The 17332-nt window shown below is 35.4% G+C and overlaps 2 protein-coding genes across 3 annotated transcripts in view; one reads left to right on the forward strand and one right to left on the reverse strand.

The window, feature by feature from the left end:
- UBA6 (ubiquitin like modifier activating enzyme 6) overlaps positions 1–17332 on the forward strand; it is an 84585-nt gene that overhangs the window by 64685 nt on the left and 2568 nt on the right. For both annotated transcript variants that reach the window (XM_045989132.1, XM_045989140.1), the window contains 12 exons: positions 58–147; positions 258–338; positions 1077–1205; positions 3390–3441; positions 3525–3588; positions 4788–4857; positions 5983–6054; positions 9824–9941; positions 11108–11301; positions 12525–12652; positions 16359–16446; positions 16607–16701. In XM_045989132.1, coding sequence (XP_045845088.1) covers positions 58–147; positions 258–338; positions 1077–1205; positions 3390–3441; positions 3525–3588; positions 4788–4857; positions 5983–6054; positions 9824–9941; positions 11108–11301; positions 12525–12652; positions 16359–16446; positions 16607–16701 — 1181 coding nt within the window. The remainder of the gene's footprint in view (positions 1–57; positions 148–257; positions 339–1076; positions 1206–3389; positions 3442–3524; positions 3589–4787; positions 4858–5982; positions 6055–9823; positions 9942–11107; positions 11302–12524; positions 12653–16358; positions 16447–16606; positions 16702–17332) is intronic.
- Positions 1–17332, reverse strand: part of STAP1 (signal transducing adaptor family member 1) — a 77681-nt gene that overhangs the window by 436 nt on the left and 59913 nt on the right. The window lies entirely within an intron of this gene.

The following is a 17332-nucleotide window of genomic DNA, read 5'->3' on the forward strand; positions in this document are numbered from 1 at the left end:
CAATGAAAAATTGCCATTGCTTTTCTTAACTATCTGTTGTCATATTTTATAAATTAGCGGGATCCCCCAGAAGAGGAAATACCATTTTGTACTCTAAAATCCTTTCCAGCTGCTATTGAACATACTATACAGTGGGCAAGAGATAAGGTAATAAAGATCTTTATTTTGTTTTTATTTGAAGTAGAAAAGAAGATATTTCCAATTTTTAATCATACTTCTATTTGTAACTTTTTTTTTTCTTTTTTTTTCCTTTATAGTTTGAAAGTTCCTTTTCCCACAAGCCTTCATTGTTTAACAAATTTTGGCAAACTTATCCGTCTGCAGAAGAAGTCTTACAGGTAAAAATCAGTACATTTTAATATAATCGCAACACTGTGTCAATGTAATCTTATTTGCAAATTGCCTATAGAGTTTATTTTGCCTCTTTAAAGAAAGTATATCATCATTATTGTACATAATAAGTCCATGAGGAATCAAATCAGCAAGTTAGAAATGACCCCCTTTTTAGTTTGAATGAACTATGTAGAATTGCCAATATTTGACCATGTTTGATCCACAACCTAAGAAAGATAACATAATAATAAAATAATAAGTAGCTTGTTAAACTCTTTGGAAAAACACTGAGGTGAGTTCCAGTGAAAATTTCATGAGTGGACAGTAATCTCTGAGACTTGAGGACAACTTTAAAGGTGTTTTCTTACTTTTCTTTATTCCTGTAGTAAACAGGTTGACTTTTTAGTATAAAATGTTATTGATAAGCACTTCTTATATTAAGTACATCTGTAGTACTTAACAACTTACAGCCAGCAAGACATGAGGCTAACTTGTCAGATAACTACCATTGAAATTTCATGTGCTGTCTTTTCCCATTCCCCCTCCCAAAAAAAGGAAAGTAAGAGGGAAAAGAAAAAGGCAGGGACAAGGAGCTCATGGTGAAAAAATTAAAATCATAGGTCACATGAGCTGGCACTTCAGACTTTGGCTTATACTTCCTGGGAATTATGTGGGTGGTCGGTGGGTGTTCTTTGTTTAATTGGAAATATATTTATTTGGGTTTCTTTTTTCTCACATTCTAGAAGATACAAACTGGACACAGTTTAGAAGGCTGTTTTCAAGTTATTAAGTTACTTAGCAGAAGACCTAGAAATTGGTCCCAGTGTGTAGAATTAGCAAGATTAAAGTTTGAAAAATATTTTAACCATAAGGTAAGTGTGCATTATAAAACATTAGGTAGAGATGTGACCTTGTTGCTTTTAATTGCTACCAAATTAATGTCATTGGACCAAACATCTGTTCTTTTTTTGGGAATCTTTTCAGAAATAAGTAGTAAGTTAAGTGAAAACAAGTGGAGGGCACACAACTGATTTCTCTTTGACTGTTAAAAGAATGCACTTAATAATCTCCACCCATTGGTTTGTCAGTCGTACATTTACTTGGTCCTTGTCTTTCTTTGTGCAAAATTGGGTTTCAGATAGGGCTTCCCTCTGGAGAATAAGGAATACATTTCATCAGTAGTCTAAAAGAAGTTTGTTGTTCAGAATAAAGCAAGAAACTGAGAAAATAGAGATGTTGAATAAGAAATTTTTTTTTTTTTTTTCCATTTTATTTATTTTTTCAGCGTAACAGTATTCATTCTTTTTGCACAACACCCAGTGCTCCATGCAAAACGTGCCCTCCCCATTACCCACCACCTGTTCCCCCAACCTCCCACCCCTGACCCTTCAAAACCCTCAGGTTGTTTTTCAGAGTCCATAGTCTCTTATGGTTCGCCTCCCCTCCCCAATGTCCATAGCCCGCTCCCCCTCTCCCAATCCCACCTCCCCCCAGCAACCCCCAGTTTGTTTTGTGAGATTAAGAGTCATTTATGGTTTGTCTCCCTCCCAATCCCATCTTGTTTCATTTATTCTTCTCCTATCCCCCTACCCCCCCCATGTTGCTTCTCCATGTCCTCATATCAGGGAGATCATATGATAGTTGTCTTTCTCCGATTGACTTATTTCACTAAGCATGATACGCTCTAGTTCCATCCACGTCGTCGCAAATGGCAAGATTTCATTTCTTTTGATGGCTGCATAGTATTCCATTGTGTATATATACCACATCTTCTTTATCCATTCATCTGTTGATGGACATCTAGGTTCTTTCCATAGTCTGGCTATTGTAGACATTGCTGCTATAAACATTCGGGTACACGTGCCCCTTCGGATCACTATGTTTGTATCTTTAGGGTAAATACCCAGTAGTGCAATTGCTGGGTCATAGGGTAGTTCTATTTTCAACATTTTGAGGAACCTCCATGCTGTTTTCCAGAGTGGTTGCACCAGCTTGCTGAATAAGAAATTTTGTTGTATTTTGCCTTGCCCACCGATACCCAAAATCACATTGTATGTCTGTTTTGTGTCTGTTTCCTCATTTGTAAAATGGGGATAATAAATTGGTACATAATTCATAAGGTAGTGTAAGGATCAAATAAGTGAATAATACATGCACAGCATTTTGAGCAGAACCTATAGCCCATAATCACTAAATATTAGCTGTTATTCTTATCTCCCATTACTGACAGTCGCTAGAATGTGTTGTCCACTTTCTCTTGAGTCTCCCCCTCTCTTTAGGCTCTTACCTATGGGAATATAAAGGAAGTTTATCTTTTTTAAAAAGTCTTTTGATTACAATTATCCTTGCTTTTCACTTCCTTCTTGTCTCTGCTGCATAGAAAAGTGGTCTTATACTTACTGTTGCTACTTCCTCACCCAGTAAATGCGTCTTCTTTCCTCACTCCTATTCAAATTATTTTTACCGTAATTACCAATGACCCCTTGTTTCAAAATCTAAAGAACTCTTTTTAGTCCTTACCTTTTGTACTTTTTTTTAAACTTTTGATTATGGAAAAATTCAACCATAGGAGGTGGAAAAAATAGGATAATGAACCCCAACATAATTTTCACAATTCTGTCACCCAGGTTTAACATTTATCATCTTGTTGATAATCTTGTTTCATCTATATGAAGCGAATATCAAATATCATTTATCATTTCAAAATACAGAGTACGGTATATTTTTCCTGGTTTCATGTTTGTTTTAAATTAACTCTTTGAAAGGAGCATAATGGTATGTAACATATGCCACTGTTTGTGTAAAAATTGATAAAATAATGTATATTCATTTTGCTGTAGATGCAAAGAAAAGAAACAACATTAAGTGTTGATTAAAAAATAACAGTAGAGGTTATTCCACATATGGAGGGGTGGCGATAACAGGAAAATGGATAGAGAGAGTACAAAGGTAGCTAGAGGCTTCACTGTATATCTTTTTATGCATTTTCTTTTTTTTTTTTTTTACCTCAGATAATACTAAGTAGTGATTTTTATAATTAATTGTTTTTTCTTTAGGCTCTTCAGCTTCTTCACTGTTTTCCTCTAGACACACGATTAAAAGATGGCAGTAAGTGTGACCAAGTGTTAAGAACGTTTAATATAATTTATTAGTAGGTCCCTATAATGAAAATAATATCTATCTTTTGTTAGGTTTGTTTTGGCAATCACCAAAGAGGCCCCCTTCTCCAATAAAATTTGATTTAAATGAGCCTTTGTAAGTATTTCTATCTAGTTTTATATGCCTCCTTTATTATAAATTTCTTAACTGTCTTACTGGTTTGCATTGCAGGGTGAAAACCTCAGGCTCTGGCAGTGTTAAATTACTGCATCCCTGTTACTCTTAAGAGTTAGTATAGGGGTGCCTGGGTGGCTCAGTGAGTTAAAGCCTCTGCCTTTAGCACAGGTCATGATCCCAGGACCCTGGGATCCAGCCCTGCATCGGGCTCTCTGCTCAGCAGGGTGCCTGCTTCCTCCTCTCTCTCTCTGCCTGCCTCTCTGCCTACTTGTGATCTCTGTCTGTCAAATAAATAAATAAAATCTTTAAAAAAAAAAAAATAGAGTTAGTATATTAGTCTGGCCAACAAAGCCAGCCACAGTCCTCCTCCCCACACATACATGAATCTGTTTGTTTAAATGGTAAAATAACTTCATTATTTTTATCTTAAATGAAGCCAAAGTGTTACCTCTCTGACTTGATCCATAAGCAAAAACCATAAAATGACAACAAATGTTTTCCTATTAAATGAAGCCAGGATTTAAGAAACTTTAGTTAAATGGAGGGAAATATTATTACTACTAAATGTCTCCCTAAATTATCTCAAATTAATTTTCAGAGTAGTTAATGTTTAGACAGACATTTTTATACACACATACACACACACACACACACACACACACACACACCCATACTTATATCTATGTATTCCAATTAAACACTCTCCTTCCTATCAACAAATAACTCCCATTTAGTTTTCTTATGTTTATGTTAGGCTTCCAGTCACCTTATCCTGACTGCTCCTGTAAAGCTTACCTTACTTGTGTTTTTAAACAAACTTCATTTGCTTAATTTGAACCTAATGTATGTTTTTTAAAACCAAATTTCTAATTTTTTTATGAATTAAAATGAATTTTCTTTCACCAGTCTAATTTTTCTCCTTTTTGCCACTCTTCTCCCCAAGCAGTCACGATCATATCCTGAGTATCTGTACTTAGAAGGATAAATACCTAATGTTTCTTATAGGTTCTGTAATTTCTTTGTCTAAGCCAGAAGTTCATTGCCTAACTTTTAAATATTCCTGTAACAAAAGTTCTGTAATTACTTTTCTTAAACATTTCAAAAGCTGTAGTTTTTGGTGAATTAAACATCTTTGAAACTGTGCATTCACACTTTGCCTTCCTTTTTAATTTCAAAAGGCACTACAGTTTTCTTCTGAATGCTGCAAAACTATATGCTGCAGTCTATTGCATTCCATTTACAGAAGAGGTAAGATAACCTTAAAGCTCTAGGAAGTGATACAAAACCAGGTAAAAATTCTATGACCTACCAGCTAATTATATCATCAAAGTATGTTTTTAATGTTATAAGAATCATAATTCCAAAAACAGAATGTGAAGGATTTCATAATAATTTTTAAATATTCCTTAGAGATTCTCTTTGTTAACATTTCTTTATTTGTGATAATAACTTTTATCTTCAGATTTCAAGAAATTTAAAGTGCTCTCCCATATTGACATTTCTTAACCCTTATCCTACCTATTTCCTTGGACATCATCCTTATTGACTAGCATCTAAAGGTCTAATACAGTTTTAATTGAGAGGCAGACCTGCATTTGTGATTTTTTTCTTACAGATACAAAATAGAGCCAAATTAATTGCTATCCTTTTAGATAGGCTGAATGGGGAAGTAAGAACCAGAGCCATAATTAACACTGGCAGTTTTGGACCCAGATAAAAATGCCTACTGAAAATTAATCCTTTTTGAAATTAATGATAAAATATACCATAAATGTCTGGTTAAAATAGTGCCATTCAGTCTGGTATTCTTTTTGTAAAAAGAATAAAAATATTCATGGCAATTTTGTGATGAGTGTAGGTGACTTCAAAAGCAGTATGTCTCAGTTTTTCCTAAGCAGCTTAATAATGAATATAGATCTGATAGCCTGGAATTCATCTAAATTCATCTTGAACCATTTAAATATTTTTCTGCTTCCAAAGGTACAAATTCTATTTACTTACGTATTTTATTTATTGAGTGTAACTTTGTTCAGGGAACTTTGTAAAACAATGACAAAATAGCCCTGATCACAGAGCACTCAGTCTGATACAACGAGCCTTTAAACTACTTTTTTAAAAATCTATGGGAAGAACTAAGATTTCAGGTTTGTTGACTAGTAAGTAATTTTTCATATATACTACCCCTGCCTCCCACTCTTTATGAATGGTATTTTATAGAATAAGGGTTAATGTCACAAGTGGATGTGGTCTAAATAGTCTGATGATAAATCATCCAAATAGTTTAGTATGATAAATGACCTTTTTAGGATTTAACTTTAGAATTCAGAATTTTAAAAAATGTCTGTTCATAAAATTACTCTTTAAAAAAAACAGGACTTATCAGCAGATGCCCTCTTGAATATTCTTTCTGAAGTAAAGATTCAAGAATTCAAACCTTCTAACAAGGTATGTTTAGAAATTTATTCACTCAGCAAATAGTTACTGAACTTTTTCTTGTATCAAGTCCCATTCTAAACCTGGAGAATCCCACATTGAACACAAGAAAAGTCTTGTTCTTATGGAAGTTATAGTCTATTGGGCCAGAGGTGGACTATTGAAAAAAAAATGCTATTATATAATATTACACTATGGGTATAGTGCTAAGGACTAAAAATAAAACAAGGAAAAGAAATAAAGAGTGATGGAGCTGGTGTCATTTGATGTTGGGCTAAGGGGAAAGCCTCTCGATATAATACCATTTGGGCAGAAGTCTGAAGGAAGTGATGGAGCGAGCCATGCTATTATGTGGTGAAACACAAGCAGGAACAAGTTCAGAGAAAGGCCTTGAAAGACTTGGAAGGCCAGGATTTTTCTGAGGGAGAATATGCAAGAAGAGTGGTAGACAGTGAGATACTTGGGGTTATGATAAGTACTTAATGTTTTATTGAGAGGTAAGCCAGTAAGTGATTTTAAGCAGAGTACGCAGTCTGGTTTATATTTAAAAGGATGATTGGGGGGCGCCTGGGTGGCTCGTTCGTTAAGCGTCTGCCTTCGGCCCAGGTCATGATCCCAGAGTCCTGGGATCAAGCCCTGCGTCGGGCTCCCTGCTCTGCGGGAAGCCTGCTTCTGACTTTCCCACTCCCCCTGCCTGTGTTCCCTCTCTCACTGTGTCTCTCCCTATCAAATAAAATCTTTGTTAAAAATTTAAAAATAGGGGCTCCTGCGTGGCTCAGTGGGTTAAATAAAGCCTCTGCCTTCTGCTCGGGTCATGATCCCAGGGTCCTGGGATCGAGCCCCGCATCAGGCTCTCTGCTCCACAGGGAGCCTGCTTCCTCCTCTCTCTCTGCCTAGTTGTGATTTCTCTCTGTCAAATTTAAAAAAAAATTTTTTTTTTAAATAAAATAATAAGGGATGACTCGCTGCTGCGTTAAGAATGATTGATTATGTAGGACACAAGAGAGGAAGCTTGGAAAGCTCAGTTATAGGCAAAAGATGGTAGTGTTTTGAATGAAGTAGTAGGTAACAGGTAATTTGTGATAAGGGATTGGATTCTGGTATATGTTGTAATAGTCCTGACAGGATTTGAAAGGGATTAGAATTGGATTGTAAGAGAAGAAAAGATTATTTGCTTAGTTGAAATAAGAAGCATGCTTAAATACTCCACGGGAGGAGGAGGAGAAGTTGAAGGAAGTTTGAACAGAGGGAAAAAATGTGTGACATAATTGCTCCGGGGGATGGGGAAGTTACTTACTAGAAAATAGAGTAGAATTTTGAGACAGCAGCAAGAATCCACTTACTGTTAATCCACTTAATGTATTATACTAAATGTGGCTGGGAAAAAAAGGAATTTAAATGTCTGGGTGCTGCTTTAGAATAGCTGGAAAATTGGATAGATCGAAGGTTGGGGTTTTGCTGGGCAAATATATTGGAAGGAAAAAGAGGTAAGGAGTATTAATAAAGATAGAATATGAAATTTAGGCAGGATAAATAGGAAAGTTTTAAAATATTAAGTATTTTTTTTGTTCACATGCTTATTATATGCCTTTTTCATACACTTTAAAGTCATCTACAAAACAATCTTTTGTTCCCCTTACCCTCTAGCTGTATTGAGAAATACGGAATAATATGGCCTCCCTATAAAATTCAAGCAGAAAGTGGTGTGTGCAGTCTTCCACTTGCATTGTTGTTTTAGGGAAAAGGAAAATTTGTAGCTGATACTGTACAAGTAAATGGGTGCGCTGAATGAAATGTTCATGACTTGTAGCTTATCAAGAATTAAACAGAAAAGTAAACAGAACTCCTATATTAAGGAGTTTCCAATTATGGAATGAATAAATCAAGGAAATAAAAGATAACATAGGGAATACAGTCAATGGTACTGTACTAGCATCGTATGGTGACAGATGGTAGCTATTCTTGTGAGCATAACATAATTTATGGAGAAATTGAATCACTATGTTGTACACCTGAAAGTAATGTAACATTGTGTATCAACTATATTCAAATATTTTTTTAAAAGTTTCCTACCACATGTTCCTAGTAGACAGAACTGCTAGACAGAAACCAAAGAAACATGTATGAATAACTTTACTAATTTTTATTGCTCTTCATTGTTTTGTGGCTTGAATTGCTTCTTTCTCTATCAGATTTTTGGGGTAATAAATTAGCCTGAGCAATTTAGCCACGGTTTTAGTTTTAACATGAATTGTGAGTTTTTCACAACTCCCTGAAGCAACTCACACTGAAACTTCAGAGTCTAGCACTGTTGGTTAACAGATGCCAAAAATGTCAACTAGACATTCTGGCAGATAAAAGTTTCTGCTTCCTTGACTCTTCACTATTTCTTAAATACTCATAAGAATACTTAATCTGGAAAAAAAAAAAATTTAAAAAAAAAAAGAATACTTAATCTGTAAAAATACAAGTTGAATGTGTACTATACAAAGAAATACTATTTTTAATTAGTGCCCTTATAGAATGTCAAATAAGTAATTTCTTAAAGATAGGTTACTTAGGGGCGCCTGGGTGGCTCAGTGGGTTAAAGCCTCTGCCTTCGGCTTGGGTCATGATCCCAGGGTCCTGGAATCCAGCCCCACATCTGGCTCTCTGCTCAGTGGGGAGCCTGCTTCCTCCTCTCTGTCTCTGCCTGCCTCTGCCTACTTGCGATATCTGTCTGTCAAATAAATAAATAAATAAATAATCTTTAAAAGGATAGGTTACTTAGATGTGCTGCTCTGAGTATGCATCTATATGAAGGAAGACATGTTCTTTAGGAAACAGCTTCTTGTAAGCAATCAATAAATATTTAAAGGATGCCCATAATACATATTTTATGGATTTCTTTGGCGATAGAAAACAACTCTGCACTAGTTAGAGCTATGCAATTTGATTTGAGGTAGATTTGTCAGAATTGCAGACTGTTCATTAATATTAACTTCATTCTACTGTGGAATTTTAAAAGAGATCTGTATGAATGCAGATCTTACAAGCTATTCAGTGAATATTTTATTTTATTTTTAAAGATTTTATTTATTAATTTGACAGAGACATAGCGAGAGAAGGAACACAAGCTGGGGGAGTGGGAGAGGGAGAAACAGGCTTCCCGCGGAGCAAGGAGCCCGATGCGGGGCTCGATCCCAGGACCCTGGGATCATGACCTGAGCTGGAGGCAGAGGCTTAACAACTGAGCCACCCCAGGCGCCCCTCAGTGAATATTTTAACATGAGCAAGTTTGTTTTAAATATATTGAAGTTGTCTCAGTGAACAAGGTAAAGATCCCTCTTCTAATTTACATGTCAGTGTGAGGAGATAATAAAACAAATACATAAATAACATAATATTATTTAACAATGGAAGGTGTAAAATAAATTGGACCATAATGATTAATAATGTGATTAAATTATGGACACCTGGTTGACTCAGTTATTAAGTGTCTGACTCTTAATCTAGGCTCAGGTCTTGATCTCACCATTGTGAGTAGGAGCCCTGTATTAGGCTCCACACCCTCATTTAGTGATCTCAAAGCCATTGTTTTCATATCCTTCAATAACTTCATTTTCCTGGATTTTTCTCGTGTATTTCAGTGATTTAAAAACATATGTAAAAAAATAATAATGTGGTTAAACCGGATAAAAGGAATATCTTCTCTGTGTGACTGATTTGATAAAACAGAGGCTAATCAAACTTAGGTACAGGATATGATAACATTAATGAATATATGTCCATGTATTTAAAGGTTGTTCAGACAGATGAAACTGCAAGGAAACCAGAGCATGTTCCTATTAGCAGTGAAGATGAGAGGAATGCTGTTTTCCAACTAGAAAAGGCTATTGCATCTAATAAAGCTACCTCAAGTAAGGGGAAATCTTTATAAAAATGCTTTGAACTGGAGGGAGTTTTTATTTTCAATAAACTCTATACCCAAAAGCTTTTGGGACTAAATAATAACTATTATAATAATAATGATGTTAGTTGATTTTGTGATCATATGAAAGTCACTGTTCATCTTTAACTGTGACTAAATTCATTATTTTTTTCACCCTTGCCCTACCCTCAATTGCTGAAATGTAAGTCTGCTTTATTGTCCTTGTTCTGATTGGTTTAGTCCTTAAGAGTCTACTGTGTGATTCCCTTTTAACTCATGGCCAGCATAATGAGCAAAAAAATGGAGTTCCTGTATAGACTAACACTTAGACCCAGTGAAGTCACTTTAGAATAAAAAACCATAGACAGATTTCTTCCTGGCTTATTAGTCTCCATAGTTATACACAGGGAATACAACTTGACCTGTATACATCCTTGTTAAATGGTTTTAAACCTAAAGAAACCAAACTTGGATTCCTTAAAAACAGCACCATTTGCTCATTTTTAGACCTGCTTACCATCTTTTATTACATAAATCATCAGTTTCCAGACTTTTCAGGGTATTTATGCATAAACCAGTAAAATTCAGAAAGAAAGAACCTAGGTTAGCCAACTATTTATTTTCTAAATAAAATATATGTTAATTTAATCATTATAATTCTTTTAAAAATTCCATTTCTGACTTTCTCATTTCATAACATATCAAACTACACCTATCTACAGAATGATTTTTGAGAACCACTAATCTAGAAATATTTCAAACAGATACATACTTTTATTAGACTAACTGACCCTGTACTTAGTTATCAGAGGCAAAATGTTTCAGACTATGTATTTATGGAATCAGCTTTAGAACACTACCCAACATTAACATTTTTTATTCATAAAGAGCTTAATAGCAGATGTGGTACATAGCTTTCTTGTTTTCTGTGTTTTAGAAAGAATTTTTTAATATAGAAACTTCTCTGATTTAGTGATTTCAGAACCATCATTTTCATATCCTTCAATAACTTCATTTTCCTGGATTTTTCTAATATATTTCAGTCATTTAAAAACATAAAGGAATATTTAAGAGTAATGAATCCACATTGCTTTTAACCTAATAAAATCTTTACAAATTACTACAAAACTTTATTTTTCTGGTTGTTATGAATAGGTGATCTTCAGATGGCAGTGCTTTCATTTGAAAAAGATGATGATCATAATGGACACGTAGATTTCATTACAGCTGCATCAAACCTTCGTGCCAAAATGTATAGCATTGAACCAGCTGACCGTTTCAAAACAAAGCGCATAGCTGGTAAAATTATACCTGCTATAGCAACATCTACTGCTGCAGTTTCTGGCTTGGTGAGTTTATTATTCTTTGAATGGAAATACTTCTTTTTCATTTGTGTCTTACCTGTTTTCCCCATTATACCAACCTAGCAAGTCCCTTAGAGGTCTTAGAGAAGGAGGGATCCATATTGATCTTAAATTTCAAGAAATTTCTGAAGATTCGGTAATCCACATTTTGAAGCTTTACAGCTATATAGATATTTTAACTTAAAAATTAACCTGTGTCGGGGCACCTGGGTGGCTCAGTGGGTTAAAGCCTCTGCCTTCGACTCAGGTCAAGATCCCAGGTCCTGGGTTCGAGTCCCGCATCAGGCTCTCTGCTCGGCAGGGACCCTGCTTCTACCTCTCTCTCTGCCTGCCTCTCTGCCTACTTGTGATCTCTGTCTGTCAAATGAATAAATAAACTCTTTAAAAAAAAAAAAATTAACCTGTGTCAAGGCAAAGTACAATTTTTCTTATAAGCAATAATCCTCTTGGTCATTCTTGTATCCTCCATACAAAGCAGATACTATATTTTTCTTAAATAAGATGAACTACTCTAATGGTTACTCTTTGATTATATTGGATTTTAGTTCTTTGCCTTAAAAAATATAATTCCTGTTAGTGATTAATATTTCTTACAATTTAATATTTTCTTAATGATTCAGAATCCTTAGGCTGGCTCTAGCTGTTTTGCTGTACTGTAGTGTTATACTTGGAAGCTGTGTAATTATCTACCCTTATATTAAGTGATTTTAGACTGTTGTATTTCTTGAATTCTGGTATCTTTCAAAACAGGAAGATTACATGATCAAAATAATTTTTTTTATAAAGGATTTTATTTATTTATTTGACAGAGAGAGAGAGATCACAAGTAGGCAGAGAGGCAGGCAGAGAGAGAGGGGGAAGCAGGCTTCCGACTGAGGAGAGCCGCATGCGGGCCTCGATCCCGGGACTCTGAGACCACGACCTGAGCCAAAGGCAGAGGCTTAACGCACTAAGCCACCCAGGCACCCCAAAATAATTTTTTAAGTAACTTTGCTCACTCCATGTGTAACAGGTGAAAAGTTTTGAAAGTATAAAATATGCTAAAAGTAGACAGGTTTATAAGAAATTCCTATTATTTCAATCCATTAGCTGCTTTTACTCTTTACAAAGAAATGCTTGAGAACAATTTAGAAAAATTAAATAGATGCATTTAAAGTCACGAACAGGTTTAGGGTCCTTATGTAATCAGATCACCTTCTTTTATCTAGGTTGCACTGGAGATGATCAAAGTAGCTGGTGACTATCCATTTGAAGCTTACAAAAATTGTTTCCTTAACTTAGCCATTCCAATTATAGTGTTTACAGAGACATCTGAAGTAAAAAGAACTGAAATCAGGTATGTGTGAAGTTTTTTTCTCTTGCATAATGAAAATGAAATAAAATTTTTACCTTCTTAAAGGAAAAAATTGTAGTTTCACCTCTCCCTTTCATATATATATAAAGTGATCCTTGCCATCACTTCAAGACTATCACTTCAATCCCATCTTCATGAAGCATCTCTTTTTAATTAATTGACAAAAATTAATTTTTATTAATTAAAATAAATGGTGTGCATTAGGTTAGTTTCAAGTGTGCAACACAATAGCATTAGGTTGGTTTCAAGTGTGCAACACAATGATTAAGTACCTGTATGTATTACGAAATGATCACAACAGTAAGCCAGTTAACATCACCATACATAGTTAGCTTCTTTTTTTCTTTGTAATAAGTTCTTTTAAGATCTGCTCTCTTAGCAACTTTTAGCTGTGCAGTATAGTATTAACTGTAGTCACCATGCTGCATATTACATACCCATGATTAATTTTATAAGCTGGAAGCTTGTACTATTTGACTCTTTTCACCCATTTTGCTTATTCTCCAGCCCCACTTCTGGCAACTATCAATCTGTTGTCTGTATCTATGAGCTCAGTTTCAGGGGTTTTTTGTTTTGTTTTTTTTTAAGATTCCACAAAAAAGTGAGACCATATAGGTATTTATCTTTTTCTTTTTGACTTATTTCACTTGGTATAATGCTAATGTTTCAAATAACAAGATTTCTTCTTTTGTGGCTGAATTTGTGTGTGTGTGTGTGTGTGTGTGTGTGTGTGTGTGTGTATCACGTTTTCTTTATCCATTCACTCATTGATGGACACTTACTTTGTTTCTGTATCAATATCTTAGCTACTGTAAATAATGCTTCAGTGAACATGGGGGTACTGGTATGTTTTGGAATTATTGCTTTCATTTTCTTTGGATAAATACCCAGAAGTAGAATTGCTGGATCGTATGGTTTTAATTTTTTTTTTTTTAAAGATTTTATTTATTTATTTGACAGAGAGAGATCATAAGCAGGCAGAGAGGCAGGCAGGGAGAGAGAGGAGGAAGCAGGCTCCCTGCCGAGCAGAGAGCCCGATGCGGGACTCGATCCCAGGACCCTGAGATCATGACCCGAGCCGAAGGCAGAGGCTTAACCTACTGAGCCACCCAGGCGCCCCTGGTTTTAATATTTTAAGGAACCTCTGTACTATTGCCGACACTTGTTATTTCTTTACTACTAGCCGTACTAGCAAGTGTGAGGTGATACCTCATTAGGGTTTTGATTTGCATTTCCCTGATGTTTAGTGATGTTGAGCACCTTTTCGTGTACCTGTTGGCCATCTGTATATCTTCAAGTTCTTTATATATTTTGGATACTCACCCCTTATCCGATACATGATTTTCAAATATTTATTTCCATTCCATAAGTTGCCTTTTTTTTTTTTTTTTTTTAATTCAGACAGTTCATTACTTCTGGCATGGCAGGTAACATGAGCTTCATGTTTGCATCATTAAATTCTCTTGCTCTCTAAGTCCCGTGGGGATAATGCAGAGGAACCAGGTTCATAGTGCACATACAATAGATCTGTGTCACAGCTAAGGAATACTGAGCTTAAGAACATGCCAATTTTATACAAAGACTGCTGGCAAATCTGACCAGTTGCTGCCCAGCAGACAGGTCTTATCTTTATTATGTTGCACAGGAATCAAAACTGGCCACTGACCTATAGGGAGTTACTATTTCATCATTTAGGGCTGTTTATTCTGAAAATATCTTTGAAAAGGTATTTCTATTTTTTGTTTGGGTTTTTTGTTTGTTTTTCTTTCTTCCTTTCTTTTTTAAGATTTTATTTCTTTGCGAGACAGAGAGGGAGGGAGGGAGAGAGAGAGAGAGAGCGCGAGCATGAGCAAGGAGCACTTGGGTGGCTCAGTTGTTAAGTGTCTGCCTTCAGCACACATCATGATCCCGGAGTCCTGGTATCAAGCTCCACATTGGGTTCCCTGCTCTGTGGGAAGCCTGCTTCTTCCTCTCCCATTCCCCCTGCTTGTGTTCCTGCTCTGGCTATCTCTCTCTGTGAGAAAGTAATAAACAAAATCTTTAAAAAGAGAGCATGTGCCAGGGGATGGGGCAGAGAAGCAGACTCCCCACTGGGCAGGGAACCGTATATGGGACTCAATCCCAGGACCCTGGGGTCATGACCTAAACTAAAGGCAGCCACTTAACTAATTGAGCCACCCAGACACCCTGAAAAGATATTTCTAGATAAAAGTTGTCATATGACATGTAGAAATGTCATGAAAAATTGCCTCCTAATAGTGCAAGAAGCCTGGATCACTAGCAACTTTATGAAACAAATGAAACACCCCTGGTTTGCCTACTTCTATATTTCTTCTATGTAAGATTATTAGTTTGTGCAATTAACCACTGTTCATTATCTGCCCTTTTCTTTAAGATTTTTTTTATTTATTTGACAGAGAGAGGGGGCAGTCTGGGGAAACAGCAGAGGGAGAGGGAGAAGCAGGATCCCCACTGAGCAGGAAGCTGGATGTAGGGCTCGATCCCAGGACCCTGGGATCATGACCTGACTCAAAAGCAGATGCCTAACCGACTGAGCCACTCAGATACCCCTTGTCTGCTTTTCCATTTTGTTGATGGTTTCCTTTGCTATGCAGAAGCTTTTTAGTTTGATGTAGTCCCATTTGTCTACTTTTACTTTTGGTGCCAAATGTAAAAAAACTGTCACCAAGACTGACATCAAGAGGCTTATTACCACCTTTGTTTTCTTCTAGGAGCTTTACGGTTTCAGGTCTTATATGCAGGTCTTTAATCTATTTTGAGTTAATTATTTTTTAAGATTTTATTTTTAAGTAATCTCTACACCCAGTGTAGGGCTCAAACTTACAATCCCAAGACCAAGAGTCATTTGCTCTACCAACTAAGCTAGCCAGGAACCCCTTGAGTTAATTTTTATATGGTGTAAGATAGTGGTCCAATTCTATTCTTTTGCTTTATGATAGCATTTCTGACTAAACTAGCCATAGAACTCTCACAGCATTTAATCTGCCACATAATTTAGCATTGTACTTTCTTATAGTTTTATCTGTTATCCTAATTCAGTTGAGTTAGAATTAGAAGGCACTATGAAGTCTGACTGATGTTATCATGAGATTGAGAATCTGTTTCCAGAAATTATGTGACAGAGCAAAACAGTTCCCCTGGACCTCCATTTTTCACTTTCAAATTGACAACCACCAAAATTTAAAAATAACCTATCTTGGCAAGAGTGAGACAGCACTCTCCTCATATATCAGTACTGAGGAGTATAGAATAGTATAATCCGTAAGAGAAATATAGTGTAATATTTCAGATTTGCAGACACATGTACTCATCTCAAATGATATATTTATAAAGATATTCATTCTGGCATTGTTTATCATAGCGAAAGATTGGAACAACCCAACTGTTCAGTAATAGAGAACTAAAACATCCACACAGTGAAACCCATGTAGCTATTAGAGAACTCTTGCTAAGAACACTGATTTATTGTGAGACACTGGAAGGATCAATAAGGTGTACAGATAAAAGTGGTTACCTCGTATAGTGTAATGGAGAAATAAGTTGTATTTTTCTTTTTCCCCTATGTTATTATGTAGATAAATTACAAATAATGGACCTCTGGGGCTTTTTATTACTACTAAAGAGAAAAATACTAAAATGTTTTGTTTTGAATATTTTTCTACAACAGAAATGGAATATCATTTACAATTTGGGACAGATGGACTATACATGGTAAAGAAGACTTCACCCTCTTGGATTTCATTAATGCAGTCAAAGTGAGACATTTATTTACTTAGTTAATCAGTTGGAGGTTTTCATAAATAATATTTAGCAGAAATTTGTCTGCTGTCTTTTTACTGGTTGTAAAACATTGTCACCCAGCCTTTTTTATCTGGACGTAGCTTTGATGGTTTCTCTTTGGGTATTTACTTTTAGGAGAAGTATGGAATTGAACCAACAATGGTGGTACAGGGAGTCAAAATGCTTTATGTTCCCGTAATGCCGGGTCATGCAAAAAGATTGAAGTTAACGTAAGTATTGAACCTTATATCAGAAGATTCACAAGGATCAAAACATAAGGTGCATGCACACTGGGAAATCAAATAGATTGACCTCTGCTAATTTAACCAGTTTGTTAATAGCACTGTCTCCTAAAAATCAGGATCTTTGTTGATAGCATCAGTGTTAAAACCATGAGCAGTAGGTCAGATGACACATGTTACCTTGTATTAAATAAAAGCTAGCATAAAAATAGTTGTCATATGAATCTCTGCATGATAGGTGCTTTAACATATGCACGTTTTAACTATGATTATCAGTGAGATTAATCACTTTTAATTACTATAATCCAGGCTTAATGATCTATACTTTAAAAAAACAAAATTGCTATTACATATAATAAGACTAATTTGTTTTATATTATTTGTCATTAGGATCCCTGAGTATGTCTTGGATGCATAACTAATGATATTTCCTGTATACTACATAGATGAGAGTAGAATGTGCAGTCCTGAAGCATATTGATTACTGGAATTTAAAATTTGTTAGAAGTAATTCACAGTAGTGCTTTATAAGTTGGCCAGTATTTGGAATCTCCAGCATGATACACTATGTGAATGATATTTTTCATTTACTACATTTTTCATTTACCAGATATTTACT

This window comes from Meles meles, chromosome 2, assembly GCF_922984935.1.
Source record: "Meles meles chromosome 2, mMelMel3.1 paternal haplotype, whole genome shotgun sequence".
NCBI lineage: Eukaryota > Metazoa > Chordata > Mammalia > Carnivora > Mustelidae > Meles > Meles meles.